The 22,176-nt window shown below is 34.9% G+C and overlaps 1 protein-coding gene across 2 annotated transcripts in view; it reads right to left on the reverse strand.

The window, feature by feature from the left end:
- Nucleotides 1-272: 272 nt before the first annotated feature.
- GXYLT1 (glucoside xylosyltransferase 1) overlaps nt 273-22,176 on the reverse strand; it is a 29,539-nt gene continuing 7,635 nt past the window's right edge. Inside the window, exons 2-8 of one of the 2 annotated variants that reach the window (XM_064507921.1) lie at nt 20,494-20,586; nt 12,264-12,438; nt 11,262-11,387; nt 10,126-10,377; nt 4,129-4,252; nt 3,629-3,801; nt 273-2,160 (exon numbers count right to left, since the gene is read on the reverse strand). In XM_064507921.1, coding sequence (XP_064363991.1) covers nt 1,999-2,160; nt 3,629-3,801; nt 4,129-4,252; nt 10,126-10,377; nt 11,262-11,387; nt 12,264-12,438; nt 20,494-20,586 — 1,105 coding nt within the window. In that variant the 3' untranslated portion in view covers nt 273-1,998. The remainder of the gene's footprint in view (nt 2,161-3,628; nt 3,802-4,128; nt 4,253-10,125; nt 10,378-11,261; nt 11,388-12,263; nt 12,439-20,493; nt 20,587-22,176) is intronic. The other variant, XM_064507914.1, reaches the window with a different exon arrangement.

The raw sequence follows: 22,176 nt of genomic DNA on the forward strand, positions 1-22,176 counted from the left end.
TTAACCTTTTTTGTTCTAGTCCAACACAAAAACTGAAACTTAAGTTGAAAGGTTGCTGCTAACATGCACATTCCATATATTTTTTTCTAAAATTGCTTGTTAAATTTTAAGCAAGATCTTCACATGCATAAAACATACTGAAAATAGATTCAAAAATGAATGTTTCTGCAAAACAAATACAGAAAAAAAGGCCAAAGGAAAGAATTTGTAAATACAAACACACAGCATAAGAAAAAAAAAGAAGAAAAAAGAAAAAAGCTGAAGACAATGGATACAAAATCAGTATTTATGTAAAAAAATAATGCATTGCAAGTTATAAATCAGTCAATAACAGTATTCACCTTCACAGAGATTTCTAGATTTTCAGACTCAGAAAGATTACATAACAAGGAAAAGAAACCATAGCTACATGCGAGATGGACTGTCTTCCATTTTCTATCCCAGACATTTACATCCTGAGCCAGCAGGGTCTGGGAACAGCATATAAGCTCCATTTACAATGTAGTGTGTTTCTGTACTGCTAAAGCATTCACCTAGCTCACATGGACCTAAGATTCATTGGAGACGGGCAGCCTTTGACAAAGAAATGGCCACAAAAATTAATTTTCTAAGATGGGGTTGGGATGAAGGTGCAAGTCAGTGAGAGCATCTTCAATGATACACAGGAACTTCTCTGCAATCCAAAAAACCACTTTATGAAGACTTCATTTCAGTTAGGTTATCCAAGTTCAGTTCAAGTATACTTGTATAGTATAGAACTGAACAAGTTCAAGTATACAAGTATACCACATAAGTTTAAATAGTATTTTACTGTTACACTAGAACTCAGCATTTTTCTTCATGTGTTTCTCTCAGAAATGTCTATTACATAACAGAACATGTTTTTTCATTAATAAAACTACAGAAGAGCCTAATCCTTATCTGTTGTAAATCGCTATTAGCCTATTGACATTAATGAAATCATGCATTTCAGGATCTGGTCCAAGACAAATTTAAAGCCATGTTATTAAAAATACATAGTAATAGGATATACCCTCTAAGAAATCCATCCATTATACAGTCTCATGAAGTATCAGCACTCTTCTTACAGCTTTTCACTTCCAGGTATTAAATATTCCATAATAATCATTACATAATAATTCTTAGTAATGAAATAAAAAAGAGACAGCTTTCCATCATATTTTTTCTACTTCCAAAAATGTCCTGTAAAGCTACAAAACCATATAATTTTAAAAAAGTATTGTAAGAAAAACAACTTCATCTTGCATTTTTGTTAAAAGCCAAAAACCCTCAACTCAGCTATATCATTTGGGCTCAATGACCTTGAAACAAATGCTGTATATTAAAACAAAGTCTCAGTATCTACAGACAGGAAAAACTAGTATCACATACTAGTCATTCATTTCTCTGAAAGTCTTACTTATAATGTGCAGTTTACATCTAAGATAAGTGAAATAAGATTGTCAAAATAGTATTTCAGCATGTGAAAGATGAACATATAAAGGCACATATAGATTGTCAATATCACATTTCTTTGAAAACAGAGTATTTTCTGCACTTGTAAACAACTTTGTGCTCACACTTTTAAAGTGAGGTTAGTGCTGCTGACTCAATTATTGCTACATTCACAGTTTAACAGAATTTTAGATAATATGAGGCACACTCCCTAAATACAGCCATCTTCATTTCTCCCTCGTTCATTTGATCATTAAAGATAACTGAAATATGCAGACTAAAACTACTGACCACAAAAGCCAGTAATATCTAAACTCATCAGATCCAAGATAAGCATTAGCAGTGATTAAACTTCAAAAGAGCAAAAAAGTCACCTTTGCAGAAAAAGTTCCTATTCTTCATAACAATATTTTCTTCATCTTTATGTACACTAGTAAACTTTAATCTGGCACATTAAGAGCCAATTCAAGCCATAGTAGGTCTTCTGCACCTTTCAAACAGTATGTAAATTCAGTCTCTTCTTTTAACAGCTTGGAGTAAGAATCACCTTCCCTTTGATCTTCTATCATACAAATCTCTTATGCTTTTTCTTAGCTGCTTTATGAACACTTTGTATACTCTTCCACAGTACGTATGCATTGTTTTCTGTAATTCCAGTTCTAGGGGCTGTAACAGGGAATGAACCAGGTCATCTCCAAATGAATACTGTAAAGAAGAAAAGAAAAAGATTAAAGATTAGATGTTTTTAAGAATTCACAGAAAGTTTCTGAATATAGAATCTAAAAGTCATCTCTACACTACAGAAATATTCTCAAATCTTTCAATAAGCCTAACAGATGAACTTTTTTTTTTTTTTTTTTTTTGGTGGGGGGGGGGCCCTAAGCAAATGAACACATCCAGACAGGCAAGGAAGAAATTAAAAATTAACGTATTAAATTAAAAATTTACAGATCAAAGTGATTTCCAGTTTTGTTTAGTGACCAGTTATTTTCCTGAACGAAACATAACTTTCAAAGAGTACAATTCTTACCAAATTATAATGAAATAACAGTAAGTAGTACTACTGAAAGCAGGAAGTTTCATTAAACTGAATGATGGTCAAATACATACTATGTTTAACATGGACATGAAATAAAGAAGTCATTAATTCAGCACTGCAATAGTTTTCATAAACAAATTATAGTCTAAAACAGCATTTCAAAGTAATGTAATTTTGTTCATCTTATTACCACTGGATCAGCAATGTTTTATACACTCTCCCTGGCATATTCATAAACCAAATGGGATCATAAATAAAAGGAAACAATTTTTTCTTCTGTTTTTGACAACGCTCAAAGGAAACAAAGAAACCGTATTTTTATGGAAACACATTCACTTTCTGTGCAATGTATTCTCAGACCCCCAAAAGTACATTTCTTCATTTTTATATCTATATGACAACACGCAATAAAGCACCATTAAAATATACTATTGATTTTTGAAGTTTATACACACACAATAGCCTGCTACATTAAAATGCACATCAGTACTAAATTTTACAGCTCTTCAGCGAGTACACTGATGTAGTGATAAATAGTTTATTAGAAGACTTATTTGCAGAATGAAAAGAAGTCATTGTGCTTAGTATTTAAAGGAACAGCCACATATTGATACACTGAATCTCCAACAGAGATCAAAATACAGTGTCAAAAATTGTTTTCTAGCATCCAAATCTAGCTACAATAAAATGTTAAAAAGTTGCAGGGAGTATATACAGTCTTTGATCTGAAGAAGGTTTCTTTCTGCATTTTAAAATCTCCAGCAAAATGAAATTTCAGCTGCTGATCTCCACATGCTAATACAAATATAGTTTATTAGATACATTTACTAAAGGAAAGGGGATAAAGATTTTTAAATAGATATGACAGTTACAGGCAACATTTTAGAACCCTTATCTAGATATGGTCTGTATAATGCTTCGAAAGATTTTAACCACAAAAGGAATAAACTGGACTTCTACTCAAACAGCAAACAACCTAAATCAGTGAAATGCTTAGAATTACTTAGAGGAAAAAGAAATTACTTCAATTGCAATCAAAGTGAGTATGAGCAAAATCTACAAAATACGTGCAGCAGTGTAGATAAAAACACATACCAAATAACCTCGTACAGAGAAAATGCTGAACACACTTACATTTTTTATTGCTTCATATACAGCCCTAAAAGTCGGTTGTTTATCATCATGGTAAACACCTCTGTTTCCGTGGAGAATAAATATACCTTCTTCTTCAGCTTCCTTACAATTGCTTCCATAAATGCAGTGGTCAGGTCGATAATTCCATTGGCAGGGAAAGACATAAAGACTTTCTGTTCAGAAAATCATAAAAAGTCTGGATTAAATATCAAAATTATTTTAGGAAATACATTAATTTTTCTCTTTTCTCTTTTTTAAGACTACTTCATATACTTACGTACAGTTGTTTTGAAACCTAACAACTAATTATACTTAGTAAGCTTTAATGGTGTCTCTCAAAAACCCAAAGTAAACCATGTTTTTTAAAAAAGGGAAAAAAATGAAAAGTCTTGAACACTTTGATCGAAAAGTCTGTGGAAAGGAATACTTTTTCTGAATTTTAGAACATGATAGAAAAGACTGATTTTGTCGTGTTAGAGTCAGAATCAATGTGAATTTACCTGGATTGTGAAAAAACATAATGTTCAATAGATCCTGATCACCCCATGTTATGTTTAACTTGTACTTCTTCAGCAGTGGCATTAGAATTTCTCCCCACTGTAACCGGACTGTTGTCATATCATTCTATTAAACAAAACAAAGCAAAACATACACACATTCATGATATTTATACCTATAAAGGAGAAGCCCTACAGAATCACAGTAATTTGCTTTTCAAAGCCACAAATCTCCAACATCTATAAGAATTTTTGTTTTAAAGAGATGATCACATCTAACAGAAATAGTTATAGACATCTCCAATATGCTTTACTTCTCATTTAAATATTGTCTTAGGGTAAGCAAAATCATAAGTATCCCCTATTTAACTGCCAAATACTTTTGTCTTCAAGATTTCCCTCAAAAACATCTTAAACCAAGAGTTCTAAGAAATAGCAAGTCTTCTTCCTTTTTTTTTTTTTTAAATACAGCAGTAGAATATAACACAAAAACTATTTTTAATAGATGTGTGCAATTAGTTGGGCACCATTTAAAACACCACTCTTCAGATTTCACACTTCATGCAATTTCTCTGACAGCACACACAGTTTTGAACCACAGGTTTGAAAACTAACTTTACACATTCAAAACAGATTAATATAAAATTAATTATTGAATGGTTCCCAACACATACGGCTATAAAAGATTAGCTACAAAGTAACGTATAAAAATATAGAACTCTGGAAAGGTTTTCAAAAGATTTTCAGCAAGTCAAACTAATTTAAGTTACTCAACCTTAACTTCTGCAAAAAAGGCATAATTTTTCACTAGCAAAGGGTAGTAAAGACTATAATGCAACAACTGTTTCTTGTTCCCCAAATTTCTGTTTTAGCTAAAGTCACAGTCTTGTGCTTCAAACTTCATGGGAAAAGGAAAAGGAAGTTCTTCCAACAGTCGGACCGAGGAGGTGTTTCTCAGAGTAAGCGGGCCTGCATCTAACTCAACCGTACCACAAATATGTTATCATCTGCAGTAAAACAAGTTGCATATTCTAAGGCTAATTTCCTATCTTTACACTACACTTATGCTCAGCTAGAACAGAAAAGGAATGAGGCTGCTCACTCAGTACCTTCTATTTCAGTTGGGAGAATGAGGATGGAATAACAATGAGACTAGATGAAGAAAATTCCTGAAAGAGTATAGACAAGTCTTGATTCTTTTTAACCAAGTTGGCAAAAAAACAAAATTAGAACTTCAATACAGTTTGGGATCTGTCTACAGAAACACCATATTAAGAAACAGAAGGGATTACCTGAGGTACCATATTCAGTTTTAGAATCTTAGTATCAAAGACTTTCCAAGTTTTCCAAGAAATTAGAAAGCACAAAAATTAGTTTTCAAGACTTTCCTGAAATCATTTCAGCCATCAAACATGAATGGCTTTCAGAAACAAAGACTAAAAAAGAAATACAGAACACTGACCTCAGATTTAAATTTAGACTCAATGCTTCAAATTAAAAAACAAATTAAATTAGCTCACTGTTACCAGGATAATCATAAGAGAGCATAAAGTAGTAAGAAAATCTTTAGAACAACCCATAAAGATATTATTTTAAATTGTTAGAGCCATCAATTCATATAATTTTCATTTAACCCATGCAGTTTTAATAGCAGTGAAATGCAGAGTATATTCCAGAGAGATATAAAGTGGATAACAGCATACAATCACATTGCCAGATGTCTAGAAGCAATACTACATGACAAATAGTGCTATTAGATTTAAGAATTAGAAATTCTAATATTTCAATAACCTTTGCATAAATAGATAAGAGTAATGTATTAATTTATTAATACTGATGTATAATAAAACCAGTGTAGGAATCACACCAAGCAAGGGAAATTATTCAAATAGTTATATAACCTTCTTGTGCCAGATTCTAATCTAACTCACAGTGAGGTTAAACAGAATGTGTACAGTGTTTGAATTCAACTAGAATTGAGGACACAAAAGCTCTTCAAAAGTTACTCAAGTAAACATGAAAAATACTATGACAGCTACATAACAGCTCTGATGTTTCCAGAAGATAAAACTCATCTTCAATATCCAACAAATTATGAAGAAGGTTGAAGAGTTTTAAGGAAAAAAAAAAAAAAAACAGCAGTGGGCATTTTTGTGGTATTCTGAGATGCCACGAAGCAGATACAGGCAGGCTGTATGAACCCTCAAAGTCCCACCTTTTTCAAATGGAGAGGAATAAACCTTAAGAAAGAACAAAATTATGCATAAAGATATTCGTTTAAATGCTTTTATTATTATGTTTTGCTTTAATTAGTTTGCTCAGTACTGACTTCTGTCCCAGGGGACTTCTGCCTTGCCAGGCCTGAGGTCAGACCTACAACAGCTCTCATGTTTAAACTGTACCACCTAGTACTGTCTCCCTCTTAATTCTTGTAAGAAAATACAATGTTGAGGGAAAATATTCAAATAAATCTTACAACAATATCCAAAGAAACTGCAGCTGCCGTTCCACAAACAACTGAGCCACTTTTAAATTTTCTTAATACCAAATGAGAGAAAGTTGTCTTCCCTTCCTTCTGGTTACATGATGCAATCTTGTTCTTGTGTTAACAACGTAGTGCTAACACTTGAGAGATTTTTTTCTGTGAGCTGATTTACTTCATTAACCCAACAGAAAGCTTTCTTTTTCTCTTCTGTTATCAAACTTAACTGGATCACAAAAGGATTCAACAAACACCAGAGGTGAGTACAAAGTAAATAGCAAAAGCAGGGGAAAGCAGCAGGTAAGAGACAGGGATCTCCCTTTTAGAAGAAGTAGCTTTTGCAGGCTCACCATATTTCTTGGAAGTACAGCCTTAAGCAATCCTGAATGGTCACAAAAATTATGTATAATGGCGTAGGTCTTTTAACCTCCCTGAATTTTGGTCTTTTCCGTCTTCAGCATACCTATGAACCTCTCCTTTGCCCACACTATCTGGAAGAGTTGTTACTGTTTGGGGCTTTTCTTCCTTTTCTTGGGTTCATTCCTTTTCACAGCTTCCTAAGTCTCAAGCCTTGTAACTTAAATTTCTTTATGAATTTTGCTAGAATTTATTGTTCTCTATTCAGTCTCGCTGGTCTACAATATTTTCTTTAATCACCATCTCTGTGGTATCTGCTAAGTCTCTTCCAGTTTAAAAGCATCTATATGTAATAAACACATAAAAAAAAAAAGTAACCTGCTGTTACTTCTTCTACCTCCTAAACATTCTGCTTTGTTTTACATTCCCATTTTCTAGTTGTTGCTTAAACTAGAATAGAGGTAGGCACTATCCATCAGAAGTTTCTTTACCAATTCTACTCTTATCTTCAACTAGACATGTATAATGCATACACTCTACTACTATATTCTTTGTATATATATTATATATATATACACACACACCTGTGTATACATACCCACACATTCTCATAAAACACATAAAAATGATAAATAAGACAATAGGACTAAGAGGAACAACTTCTACTAGGCACCATAGCCAAGTGGCTAGGAAGCTTGCCTAAAAGGAAGAGACCTGGCAGTCCTGAGAACATTGAGTTTTGAATAAATAACTGGATAAAAACAAACTTAATCCTGGAGCAGTACGTGGAACTACAGGTTTTTCACTGCCCAGAAGGGTATTATAGCCATCGTCAAGTGGTCTGTTTTATTTATTCATCTTCTGGTCCCTTCTGACTCTTACAAATCAATGTGACAACAGAGGATAGATGCTTAACACCCTCAAGCATATTAGCCTCTAATTTGGGCCTGGAGAAGCTATAAAAGAGAAAGGAGCTATAGATTCAAGTCCATGAGAGTGGAGAAGAGCCCTGCTTCAGAGTTTTCACCTTTTAGACAAGTGCTCTAGCTACTAGTTAGTTACGCAAAGATGCAGAGATCTATCATCTTATAATAAAGTGTTTAGGACTACCAAAACCTAATACTGTCAGTGTATGATGGATACCTCCAAAGTCTGTAAGCACAGCCATTGCTAAATTCCAGATTACAACAAAGTTAAGCAAAATTCCTCCCTCTAGTAGCTAATATCTAATTCTGGAGCTACCTATGCTTACAAGGCATGTGAGGTTTAATTTTCACAGGTAAATACAAGTTGCGTCTAGATCAGCCCCAGCCTGAGCAGGCACACAATTCTCCTCAACACAGAAGGAAGTTCAGTGGCCCACACAGCCAAAGAAACTGGAGATTATAAGCATACTGAGGTTTGCCAGTGGGATCCCCAGAAAGGGATATAAATTTGTACCTTGTTTTAAACATAAACCAGCCTGGCTAAACAACTGAGGTCTTATAAATCATAGATATTCATCTCTGTAATAAAGAGCAATTATAAAAAAGTTCATCCGCCATAAGGCTGGTTTTGGTTCATCAACTTCACAGATTTCATTGCATAATAAATACAAAGCCTGGGAACAACAGGAATATGGAGCTGATATCCTCAGGACCTGGAAAACATTCCAGTCCTCTGCTAGCAGGGGAGAGCTGCAGGATTCCATTTTGAACTTCTAAATATTCATGAACAGTTTCATCTACCTAAATTTACATATAGAGTCTTAAATTTTAGGAAACCATCAGTCTTAAGTGTTAAAGAGAAAGGCACTTTTTGTTATCCTCTACAGAACCAGTTACTTTGAGAGACATTTTTAGTATCCTACATAATTTGTGTACTTTTGAAAGTTTTAACTCCAATTTTAAGACAAATGCATAAAGTTTCCATTAAATTGGTAACTTAAGAAGTACTGAGAGGCCCAACCAGAACTCAGAGCATGAATAAGAGACCATCCTTATCTCGGAGTTTACCATACTGAAAATACTTCAATATACAGAAGGGCATTTTCAGAGGTGTAAGATGCATGCCATTTTCAGTCCCCTATTTTTTCCTCTTATAAGTATATTGCTTTTCAATCTTTTCCTTTCCCTAGATGCTACAACCAGGAAAACAAGCAAATAATAAAATGGACAATACAAGATTTCACTGATGATATATACACAAAAGTTTTCTTGGATAAATTAAATTTTGTAACTATTATAGCTTTACAATTCAACTGCAAGGGAGAAAATCCATTCTCCATTTTCTTAAATTCTTTGTACTTCCATAACAAAAATGTAATATTCTTGCAATAACATCAATGCCAAATATGTCCGAAACTTGAAGAAGGGTAACATTTACTGAAAGTTCACGTTGTCCTTCTTATGGGTGCCCTTTACAATAGTTTTCGACCACACAATCATTCTTCCCTGAACGAAGCACCTCTTTCAGTGTTTATTTTCTAACGTGTAAAGTACAGAGAGAAGTACTTTTTTTTCCGCCTATCATAATCATGTAATATTGCTTTCACAGTTTTCTTTCAAGCACATAGGAAAAGCTTCTCATCTGTGAAGCAGTGACTATTTCTGTTGCTGCATACTTTGCTTAAGAAGTAATTTCATAACAAAGTTCTTTCTCTACAGAAACTATGACAATGAAGTAAATCAAAAGATACCTAAGTTGATAAGCACCTGGTTACATTTTAAAAGATCAAAATTTAGAAACAGTATAGTTACAATAACTTACTAAATGTTTTAGCACCACCTCCTGGTCATGTAACTATATACACACATTTTAAAGTCTTATTTTACAGTATTTATAAATTATTTTCCAAGATCTCTAATGTTAAGTGAAAACAATAAAATATCTACTGACAAATGTAACTTACAGCAACAGACTGTATCAAGTCACAGGATCTTCCAGAATTCAGAAAAGAAACAATCAAGCAGACTTAAGAGGCAAGTATTTCATGTTTATAATGAATGATATTTAAAAAAAAAAAAGTTAGCTACCAGTCTAAACAGAGCTTATTTTTAGAGCTTTATTCCAATTACAAGAGCAAGAGATATTTTGAAAATTATTGTTCTACGGGAATTTGAAACATGACTAGAATTAAAAGAGCTAAAAACACTGAAAATGGAATGGAATAAAATACATACCTTGAAATACTTTCTTCTGATACGTGTCATATTCATTAACATGACTCCAGAATTTATTCCAGTAACTCCATAAAACGGATGTCTAGCAAAGCGATTATACCACCCGATACGAGGTTCTTCATGTTCTGGTGCCATTGCAGCAATTTGACTGGAGTTGAACTTTCTCAGAAAAGACCAAATATCATCAACAGGTCTCAAAAATAGGATGTCAGTATCAACATACAATAGTGAATCCACATTTTTGAGGATTAGCTGTGAGGGAAAGAAGTTTAAAACCAAACTTTTAAACAGTTTTATTGAGCTTCTTTTCATAATACAGGAGTTATTTGTGGGAAAAATTAACTGCCATTCCACTCCCTTCCATAATAAAGTTTAATATATTTTTGTCACATGCAAATAAATTCACTTCAGACTGACAACTTGCAGTTAAAAATTTGTCACCACTCCCTCTTCTCTCATTTTGGACAATTTTTGTAGAGTGAAACAGAGGTTTTATGTAGGACAGTAACACAAAGGCACTCAGTCCATATTTTATATCCTGGGGTCCTTGGGAGCAGGTTGTGGGCCAGGTGAAACAGTAAAAGGAGTTGCTCCCTCACTGGTTCCTGCTGCTCCCTCGCTTCCCTATGCCTCTGGTCAAACGATGGGAGAAGTGTAAGGGAGCCACAGAAGAGAGAGTATTTGGCAGATGGCTGCCACTGCTACAATTCGCCTAGCCTGAAGTACAATTTCTGAGGAGTCATATCAGCAAAGAAAAGGCTGCATGAAACACACTGGCTACAATAGCCTACTACTTTTTCCATTTTCCTGTGATATTTCTCAGACCTGTGCAAGCATGAAGCTTTCCAAAAAAATGAAGAGATGGGATGTGACAAACTTTTCTTACCTCTGAGAGGATGACATGAACCTACTAGAGGTCACAAGCAAGTGTGAAAAGGAATTTTATTCCTTAGTGTATTACTGTCACAGAAGAATAAGGTTAAATTTGGAGTGTTTTTGGAGGATGTCACTTTAGTGAGAGAAGTGACTTTAAGGAGTAGTAGTTTTTCATTAAAAACAAAGAAGTTAGATTAACAAAGAGGGCTTGATAACTCCTAAACAGATTTATGTATTGTCCTATTAGAGATTAAACTTACTGGTAAGAATAGCCTTTGTGAAGCACATGGCTTAAACAGTTTCTTCCATTCTGCTGCACTCTCAGTTGGAAATGTTATTGGATATAAAGTATAATTAACTTTTCCTTCATAGGGGAAGTCATCAAGCTAGGTGAGAAAAAAAAGACATCAAAAAAATTACTTGAGTTCAATTCTATAATAAAAAAGAAACCATTTCCAATTCACATTGATGACTGAACACAACTGCAACTCCTCTCTCCCAAAAGAGAAATGCTTCCCAAGCTACAAAAAAAACCTGTCAAATATTCAAAATGCTTAAACAGAAAGTGGCATCTGCAGGCCAATATGATGAAAACATGATGAAAACACAATAAGATATACAAAAGTAAAAACAAATAAAAAGTAAATACATCAAAAGTAAAACATTTACTTTTTCCTCTTAGCTAGCTTCCATCAATTAAGTCTTTCTCAACTAAAATAACCTTATCCAACTTTGCCATAATTACTTAAAGTGTGCCATTTCAAGCGCAAAAATAGTAAAACCCTTCACAGGTATGTATCAGTATATTTCTAATAACATCACTCTGGTCATAATGTTATTTTAGCAACTTTCAGTTAATGAATATAAGACATAACCACATCTACCATCTTCAGGGACTAATGTTTCATTTTGTTTGGACAATATAAGGCTGACTCATACTGTAAGCACAGGGATATAAAAGGACAGACTTTATTTTCTCTCAAAAAACTGATTTTAAATAAGTTCTCAAGAAGATAATTGGTTTCTGTTCTGAACATCAAGTCTGTAGTAACAGATGCAAGGTGACAAATCAGGAAGGTTAGGAAAAACCGTTAAAAATCCCCATCCAGCGTTACATCTTTTGATCTGCACATTAACTTATTTTTAGACCTTTGCATTTTTGCCACTATATCCAACAACTATCACTCATGTTAGCAGAAACAGTGTTATATGTTACTCCAACTGTACTACAAATCAATTAACTACATGGTTTGGGTACTTACTATGTCTTTGAAACTCTTGTGCAATTGGTCCTCAGCAAAAATATGAAACTGGAGTGGTTTGATGCTGAAAATAATGGCTGATCTCAACATAGTAACAGTCTCTTCCAGTCTTTCACCACAGGCAACCACTGCTAGATGCATTTTCTCAGAAGGATGTGTTTTCATATAATCATATCTAACACAAAAATATTTTTTCAATTGACATTTTTCCTAGCACGGGTTTAAACAAAAGCACTATTTACTGAAGCATGTAATCTAACAAAATATCCTTTATCTTAATTAAATCAGCAAATGAAAACTCAAACAGAACATACAAAACTGCAGTGTTACACTTCATTTGTAGGTTTAAGTTTAAACTGAACTACCCTTATTTCCACTCCACACACCACCCCAGCCCATGAGGGAGAAAAAGGGATGGAAGATCTGTACAGAAACTAGACACGACAAATACAAACATTTATTTCATTAGCAAACTTACTCTCCAGTATTAGCAAGGAATCCATCAAAATAGCTACATTAAAAGAAAGATCATGTAAAGTTACATCATCAAAATGTGAAAGGATGATAGCACATTAAACCTGTGCATGAATTACTAGTTCATTTTCTCCCATTCTTCATGGAGTATCCCTTACTCAGTTCAGGGATGAGGAAACATATGATAAATATAGCAGTAGTAGTATAGTAGATAAGTAAGTTAAACTCAACAACAAAAGTGAGACATCCCCTACTCTAACAGGGTCCTGTTAAAGAATGTTTTTGAGTGATCTAGGTATATTTTGTCCATTTTTTGCTCCAGTAAGCCATTAGGTCCAACCCACGCTTCAGGGCTTCTGCTATGCACAGGCAAATGACAAAGATTTCTCCTCTCCTTCCTTCCCGCAGGTGTATAACTTGGCTTGGGAGATGGGAAAGTAGCAGCTTAAAAGGTGGGAAAGGTTGTCCTAGTGCTCCCAGTGGTTCTGAAAAAAATCTCTCGGGTACCCTGACCATGTGTGCTGCTCACATCCTTGGGGCTAAATCACTACAAGATTTGGGGATTGAGAAGTCATTTCTCCCTCAAGTCAGCTGTCCATAGTTATGGTGAAAAATATGTGGTATTTATTATACAGAGTACATTTAAAAGCTATTTCATTATTTTAACACAATAGGCTAAAATTAATCATCAGGTAAATTGTATTATCTTGGCACAAACACTTTGGACATATTAAATCTAAAACTGTTTTTGCATGGATTTCATATCCAACTAGCAAGAAAAGTTTCAAAGGTATTAAACAGAGATCAACCCGAAGTCAACCAAGTCAGCTTTTAAAACAGTTACATAGTCTACACTCAAGCTATCTGCATATGACTAAAGGGGAGGGTGACTATTAGCATCTGAAAGCTTTAAATTACAGCCTTCCAAGTTACACAGATATAAAATTCTCTTAAGTTAGAAAAGACTTTCCCTAAAGTAGTAACAGCAGAGAAACACTTGGTAAACATACTACCCATTCTTAGAAACTCGCCAAAGAGAGATACACTTCAAAACAAAAACTAACAGATGTGATTCCTAGTACATAATCTCTACTCAATTTATTATTATTAAAACATGTTTAAAGATGAAGTTGGCTACAAATTTTCCTTTAAATTGACAAAAGATACTATGTGACTATATGTTTTTTGTTAAAGGCACAAAAAAGCCAGCACATATAATTTTGAATTCCACAAAGTTAAATATAAGCAAAGATATCTCAGTGAAACTGCTGAAGTTTGAGGCCAGAAATAGTAGCTGCATTTGAAAAATATTCTGAGCTTTCAAATAGATCAAGTGCCTCAGAACTAACAAAACCCACAGATTTTAAGATTGACTTAAGACTGACTGCACACTTTAGTTAAAGCTTTATGACCGTTTGAGGCATTAACGACAACCACATGGAAGACCGACCTCTCAGGTACGACTCAGATTAAGACATCTAAATGAAGGTGCTGACATGTGAGATTGTGTCCAAGCTCTCATTATAGCCAATGGAGATCCAGTGAATAGGCAATGGAGCCTAAACAGCAATTCATCTTACTTCAAAGCAAACACCTAGGGTTTGATTCAATTGATTTACATGGACATGGTGCTATTTCACACGCCCTAGAATATCCCACCTGATCTCCAGATGCCAGTCCAAAAGGACAAGGGTGTCTCAAAGATCATGTTATATCTAATAGTCCTATGTACATGTTTAGGATACCCTAATTCTCAAATGCACAAGCCACTTACATTTCAGTAACTTAATGGCTGGTCACCTGGACCATTCCCTACACTTTCAATAAGAATGACAGTTTAAGACCTGCTTGGCACAGCCATCTATATGCATACATCTACATTCAGATGATTTAATCCACAGACTGAATCCTATTAGAAATGCTGAGCAAACCTGAACTAATTTTTCAGATTTAACAGAAAAAAAATACAAAATAGAACGGTAACTGAGGCATGCCATTCACACCTTTATACATAAATAAAGCTAATCTAACCTACTATGAAGTAGGCAGATGATATAAAGAAGCAAAGCAAGCTGAATGTGATCAGGGTAGCTGAGACCCACAAATGATTACACTGCTGCATTCTGAACAAGCTGCAAGCAGCAGATTAGCCTCATCACTAATCCACTGAAAAGGGTATTACAATAATTAAGCCCTGAGGTCATGAGAGCCTACAGTGATATTGCAAGTTCCTGTGATAAATAAGGACACAACCTACATAAAATGCATAGCTGAAAGCCAAGTTCCTGAACCACATGTAACATATGGCTTTCCATGAATAAGGTATAATAAGAAATTATGTCAAAACAGCTCTAAAACACAACACTGAAATTCAAAGACTGTATTCAATTATTTCTATGTCCAGTGACATCAGCAAACAAAAGATTTCTAGCCGAAGTACCAAAAACAATCTGATCATATTATAATGCCTTTACAGTCACTTTGTGCACACGCAGTCTCTGTTCTTTGAGTCCATGGACTTTGTGAGTTCAATTTTTTTATTCTGTGCTTAAACAAATAAATTTTTGAAAGGTAAAAAACTTTAGAAAAAAACAATAAACCCAACTGGATTTCAATTTTGAGGACACGGGCAAACAGCTAGACACAGATCCATAAGTCCACGATACAAAGCTTTATCCCTGGAGCAGATGGGGTTTTTTTTACCAGTAGATGGGCCCTTGGACAGAAGAGGCAATAGTTCTCTATGGGAACCATCTACTAAGAAAGCGATGAGATACGTGAGGTGAGACATATGGCAGCAGGGAGACTCTAGAATTGTGGGTTTCACTCCAGACTGTGTGAAAAAACATCCTTTAGTGATTTTAAGCTGCATCTGACTATCCTGCACACAGACGACCAGCAATCACAACCTTTTTTTTTTTTTTTTTTTTTTATAATCAGACCTCAATACTGCTCCTCTCTCTTCCCTCCACTTTCATCTGGAAATCACTGCCCCACCTCCATCCAGGGCCACTGCTTATAACTCTTGGAATAATCTTCCACCACCAGCATCATTTCATGACTTTTTCCTCCTCCTGCCGCTAGCAGCAGCATGAAGAGGTTGTTAGCTTGACCTCTGCTCTGTCTCACCTTTGGAATTAGTGTGCCCCACCAGCAAAGCGTGTTACCTATGCCATGACTCCTGTCTCATTCCCCTCTTCTAACTACGCATGACTTTGGGCCTGCCTTGATTTCCCTTCAAAATTATCTGCCCTCAACTGCTACCTTCTCTACTTCTCCCTCCTGACTGCAGCCTTCTGTAACCCTTTCTTCTCCCTTCTTCTCTCCATTACTCTCCACTGCAGTCAGCCATGCAACTACCTCACCAGAAGACAGTATAAGGAAAATTTTGCTCATTGAGGCAGCCACCTCATAATGCCATAGGTTGGGTAACATCTAATGAAAAAATATTATTCAGATGATATAGATTTATTAGCCATTCAGTAATGGAGCTGACACTGAATAAAATAGAATTATTTTAGGAAAATTCTTACTTGTTGAATCTTGTTGAAATTGAATTCACAAGGATATAGGAAACCTCACAGTTCTAGTATCAGAGCAATCCCCTTGTTGAATTTCAAATCTAGGTTCTGAAAAATGTAAGTTTTTTGAAGTGACACTTCAAAATGTTTTTTCTAGTATTTTGGGAGATACTCTCAAAAAAATGTCCAGAGGCAACATGAAAAATTTCAAAATACAAATACAGATTTTTATATGCACATTTTTAATTCCTAGCAGCCTGATGTATTGGTGTAGAAGAACTTTGCGAAGAAGCTGGAAAGAGCACCAACAGAAAGATACAAACCATGCATTTTAGGAAGACTTTTTGATGGACTAGTAAGAAAAACTTGGGATTCCTAATTTCAAAAGAAAAAAAGAAATCTCTGATTAATTAAAGTGGAAGCCCTAGTTTCTAGGGAAAAAAATCTCTGATAATTAAAATGGAAGAGTGAAAGTGAAAAATGCACCTCTAGCCCAATACTGAGCAGGAAGCCGTGACAGCATTTGGAGTGTTGGACATTTAAGGACAAAAATAGAGAACTTTATTTGAGGATTCCAATTTGAAATCAGAGGTAGGAACAGTAAAAATAATAAAAAAAAATCTCGAGAGCACGCCAAAGATACTCCCACCAGTTTAGGAAACACATTAAAAAACATTCCACTTTGACACTATGAGAGCAAAAATACATACTTTAAAACATGGTGCAAGCCTGGCAATTAAGTATTTCTGTGCTGAAGTGTATATATTCTGTACTGATTAATTCTGTTGTGTGGTTAACAACCTCTAACAGAGGAATATAGGTGGATTTGCTCACTGCATCTGCTACAACAAGATTTTTCTGAGACTGTCTGTCAAAACACTACATTATGTTTAAAGAGGTATAGCATGATGGACTGCATATTAAATTAGCATTTCTACGTTAATTACACTTACGAAGTAATAACTTGCTAGTAAGCTACAAAGTTATGCTTTGACTGGCTGTACCTTTCTGGAATCTTCACTGTATCTCATCCTAACTTCCTGGAAAAGATTTACATATATCTCAAGTTTAAATACCCACCAGCTCCACTGGAATCTTAGCTCTGCTCCAAAAAGTACTGCACTCAGGGTCTATTGCATCTGTTTCAGACAGGGCTGCTTTATTCTTTGTACATGTAACACATTAAGGGCACAATTCAAAGGGTACTAAACCTTCAGCAACAACCAGACATAACTAATCCTGTATACAACTCCATCTAATTTGTGATTCTTAAGCCTGTCCTAGTCCCAGCCTGCTTTACTGAGGTCACAGTAGAACAGTTTCTTCTGCTGTATGTACACACTGCCTTGTTCAGAGCTCCAAGCCTTCCAGAGCAGCAGAAATACTACAGCGTCCACTGTGACCTGGGTATCATTTAAAGAGACATGAATGAAACTAAAAAAAAAAAAGGAGAATAAAATTACTTTCAATCACATCCAAATATAGGGGCACTGGTATTATGGTAAGCCATGAAGGAACTATAGTCAGCCTTAATTCTGCCTTAAAATTTTATGCAGTAGAGTTCCTTTTACCGCTTGTTGATCTACTGCTAAGAACTGTTGTTACTAGGAAAAACATGCCTAGGGATTATCAGGACGCTCCCTAAAAAACTTTACTGGCAGTCAAGCTGTCCTCTCTTATCTCCTTAACATAGCTTGGAAAGCCAAGGAAGGAAAGATTAGAATCCAGATATTGAGAGCACAGAAAAATACGTATGGCTGAAACAATAAATTCACATCAGTAAATGATGTTCTTTCAAAAATTTAGTCTGGTCCATCGAGGACACTTTTAATAAAACTGTAGGAGCTTTGAACAATTTAAAGTATTTGTCGGCTGCTGAGAAAGTCACCATCATCCTAACTTGCACCACTAGCTTTTACATATGACATCTACTATATTAGATAATGGTAATATTACAATATAAGAACTTTTTAATAGGTCACAAAAAAAGTTTTTTTAAATTTTTCTGCCTCAAAAAATGGCTTCCCTACACTGGTTCTGATATCGAACAACAGTCCAGCTCCTTTTGGGTCACTTCTTTGTATCATCTAGAAAACCAGCATCAACCATGCAATATGGAACCTCCTAAAGAAGGCTGCTTATTAAAGTCTCTCAGTCCTTCTTCAGCTTCATTTAACTAACTTTCCTTGATATTATAACCAAATAACTCAGGATGCCTGGCTCAGCTGTGTTGAAAGCTGTTTACACTTATGATAAGAACAAACAGAAGCCTATTGCAAATTTGTTTTCTTCTTTGGTATAAAAAGCTAACCACATTATCAGTGGAAGTATTTTCCTCCTCCAAGTCTTCTGACAATTAGCATAGAAAATGCAAATCATATTGGTTAGAACAACCAGGGCAAACATTTTCATATAATCCTCTATTACTTCAAATCTGGCTATGTTAAACTATACCATGATACATCTCAGAAAAACAAATGGTAGGTATATAAATAGAAAATGGATGCCTTACTTATCACTTTTTTTTTTTTTTAATCAATCTAATATTAAAGAGCCTGACTCAGTAGCCTTTAGTCACCAGAAGAGAAGCAAACCAGCAGAGCAAAAAAACCTGCACAGGTTAAAAAGCACTGTTAAACACCTGTTAAATCAGTCCAGTGTTTATAAAAAGTAGGACTGAGGTATCTACAGAAGTTATCTGGATTTAAAAGAGAGGAAAATGTATTTTTTCCCAGCTTCTTAACCTTTTACTGAAGCACTGAATTAAAATTAGGTCACAAGGAACTGCAAGGTACTCTTCCACTGCTGGCCCCCAAGCTCCCATTACTTACCTTAAGCCTGGTGGGAAATCCAGAAGGGAAGTTTTCCACCATTTTAGTGAGTTACATAGTCTCATGGAGGGTTTATGTACATCACCATAGGCAACAGGGTCAGGAGACAATGAGATCCTCTCCTCTTTCAGCAACAGACAGCTGTTAAACTGGCTCAGATGCCCACAGATGAAACTTAAAATCACATCCTGTCCTTCAGCTAAGCACAGGCAGAGCACCTATCCCCTCTACCGCAAAAGCACCGACACTTGGTTTATCCCACAGTGAGTTGGTTGATGAAGCTAAATTCCCCAAAGCTAATCTTTAGCAGCAAAAAAGCATGAATTTGTGTCCATTCAAGTAGCTAAATCAGCTGAAGGGAACGTCAGATAAAACCCCGTGCCAAAAGGGGAAGAAGCACAGGCTATCAAGTGCAGGAAGAAAGACATAGCAGTCCCAATTTACAGTTCACTAACAGTCTACATCAACCTAAGCCTACTCTTCAAATGCCTTCTCTGCAATTAGAGAGCTCAAGGACACTTGAAAGCACACAAGCAGAGAGGTGTATGGGACAGCTCAAAAGTCCTTTTCCCATGGTCATCATTTTCAATAAAATTAAGTGTTGTAACACTCACCTTTTTATTTATTTTTTTGCTTTGCTTTCCCTAGAAATAGCCAAGTTTCAGACAAAGAAGAAATTACCATATCAAAAGATGGCTTAATCAAATTTTAAATATAAGAAAAATTAACTTACAATATTAGTTATATACCAAAAAGAACTATGTTCGTTATGGAACACATCTAGTTCAAAGCTTCTTGTTTTCTGACAAGCTGATTTCATAATCTGACAACCTAATGCATCTGAACTGCACCAAAACATTTAAATTTCTTGTTAAAGATGCAACTTTAAGGACACGTTATGTATCTTAATGTACTGTAGCTTAAAGCACATTTGAAAATAATTGTTTCAGCACTTTTAGATGGAATACTCTCTTGAAATCCTATAAAATAAAGGATCTTCAATAAAAAAATTAAAGATTTAACTACTAAGTATACCTGCCAGTTTTTATTTTAAGTTACATCACAGGTGTTACTGTACAACAAGTTTTATTTATCAAAAATAGTGACTCATCAACAACTTTTCATTATATTAAGATGACTTCTTACCAAGGTTAGGAAATCTCTATTTAAGGAAATAATACTACAAAGAATAGATTTTTCTCTGTTACAACACTTTGAGACTAACATGTTCAAAAGCATAGGACAGAAAGTGCAGCTGAGGATAACTGTATTATAAGCACAAAAAAATGCATGTGAAGCAATCAAAGTATTTTGCTTTGTCAGCTTGCTAAATAGCCAAATATACTTATTAGCTGCACCTGTCTGCAACTGAATAATGAAGTGCTATTTAACATCAGAGCCTACCTAAAAGCAGCTTCCCAAAAGCAGTTCATTCCACAAACATCAGAGGGCAGCATCCAATAGGAATTCCAGAAAGATACAGACAAATTCTTACACCTAACAGGATAAGACAGAAATAACCTATATAAATGTTACTGATTTTATGGCAAGGTTAAACGGATTATTTTCTAGCTCAAACGTAACTAAAATAGTTAATTACCTGGCAGAAGACTGCCTACTTAATAGAGCTTGGATAACCCACGGTTCATTAAGACAATGATAAACTAGTTGAAAATATACACAAAAGAGGTATTAGGTGCCAAGTAGGAGGAATTATTTTAAGGAAGGAATGGTCCCCATCCTGACTTTAACCCTTCCTCTCCATCCCACATTTTCAGAAAGAAAAACAAAGTGGCTAGGATTTTTATGAGGGTCATCCTATGCTCTCTACTTAGTATGAGCCCATAGGTAATGAAATGAAAGGCAACACTTTTTTTGCTAAAAAGAACTTTCATCTTTGCAATACCTGTGTCTATTTCAAGCACAGGAATAGCCATTTTGTTTTCAAAGAAACATTGTCCATTTAAACACAGTCCCTATTCACCCATGACTCTTTATTCCATACAAACCTGCAAAAATGATTTTTAAGGAAAAAGGCGTTTCAGTGGCAAGGAATTCTATTGTTTCGCAACAAAATGCAATACAGAAATAATCACATCTGATGAGTCTTCCTTCTCCATATTAATGACAAAACAAATAATCTCTTGATTTGTGCTACACTAACACCTGAAAGAGCAGGTTTTACTGGTCCACCACAAAATTTTATGCAGCAGTAATAGAGGAAATATTTTAAAGAGCAATAGAAGTGTATATTCAAAGGTTCTGGTGAGGAAACCAACATCAAGATTTAAAATCTTAAATGAGGAGGTGGAATATTTCAAAGCAAGGAGTATATGCTAGAGTGACTTCTTATGTTCCATATTCATGTCCTGGCAGCATGATGCCAATAGTGTTTACCCTCCTTTGAAAGTTAGTATCTGTAAATGGAAGACACGGGCAAGAAGGAAAACCACACAGAAGTTTAATAATAAGAACATATTTAAGGACTACAGCACAGAAAACTGTACTGGAAATTAGGTCTGCAAGTTTGAAATCAATCAGCACCATTTTGGTAACGTCATCTGAAATTTATACAAGCCAATGTTTTGTGAATACCAGATTTAATAAATTAATGTAGTATCAGAAATGGTAAGCTGTATAATTTCTTCTTTTCTTAAGACTGACACTTGGGGAAAATGACCTGATAAGAACACAAGGCATTTCACAAAACCTCATTAAGCATTGGGAGGGGGCAGTCCTCTGGTAGAGAATCTGGGAAATCCTCCTATGTTGTAGATACACATGTAAGCAAAAGTATTAGTGAAATAATTCTATCTTGTGACATAAGAATGGTCTCCACAAATATCCATGTATTGAAAAAGGTAATGTGGATTTTGATTGTTATATTTGTACTTCTCTGGGGAAAATAAACAGTATGAACCACAAGTTCTCTCTGCCAGATTCTTTCTTGCATTAATCTTTGTGGCTTTTAAAGTTTCTAAAGAATCTCAAGGCACATTAAGAACTTTGCTTATCTGAAGAACAATCTTTACGACCCCATTGTGTACCTTTTTGAAGTAACTGTCTCTCACTAGTCTTAGGGCAAAC

This window comes from Dromaius novaehollandiae, chromosome 1 (genome assembly GCF_036370855.1).
Source record: "Dromaius novaehollandiae isolate bDroNov1 chromosome 1, bDroNov1.hap1, whole genome shotgun sequence".
In the NCBI taxonomy this organism is placed as follows: Eukaryota; Metazoa; Chordata; class Aves; order Casuariiformes; family Dromaiidae; genus Dromaius; species Dromaius novaehollandiae.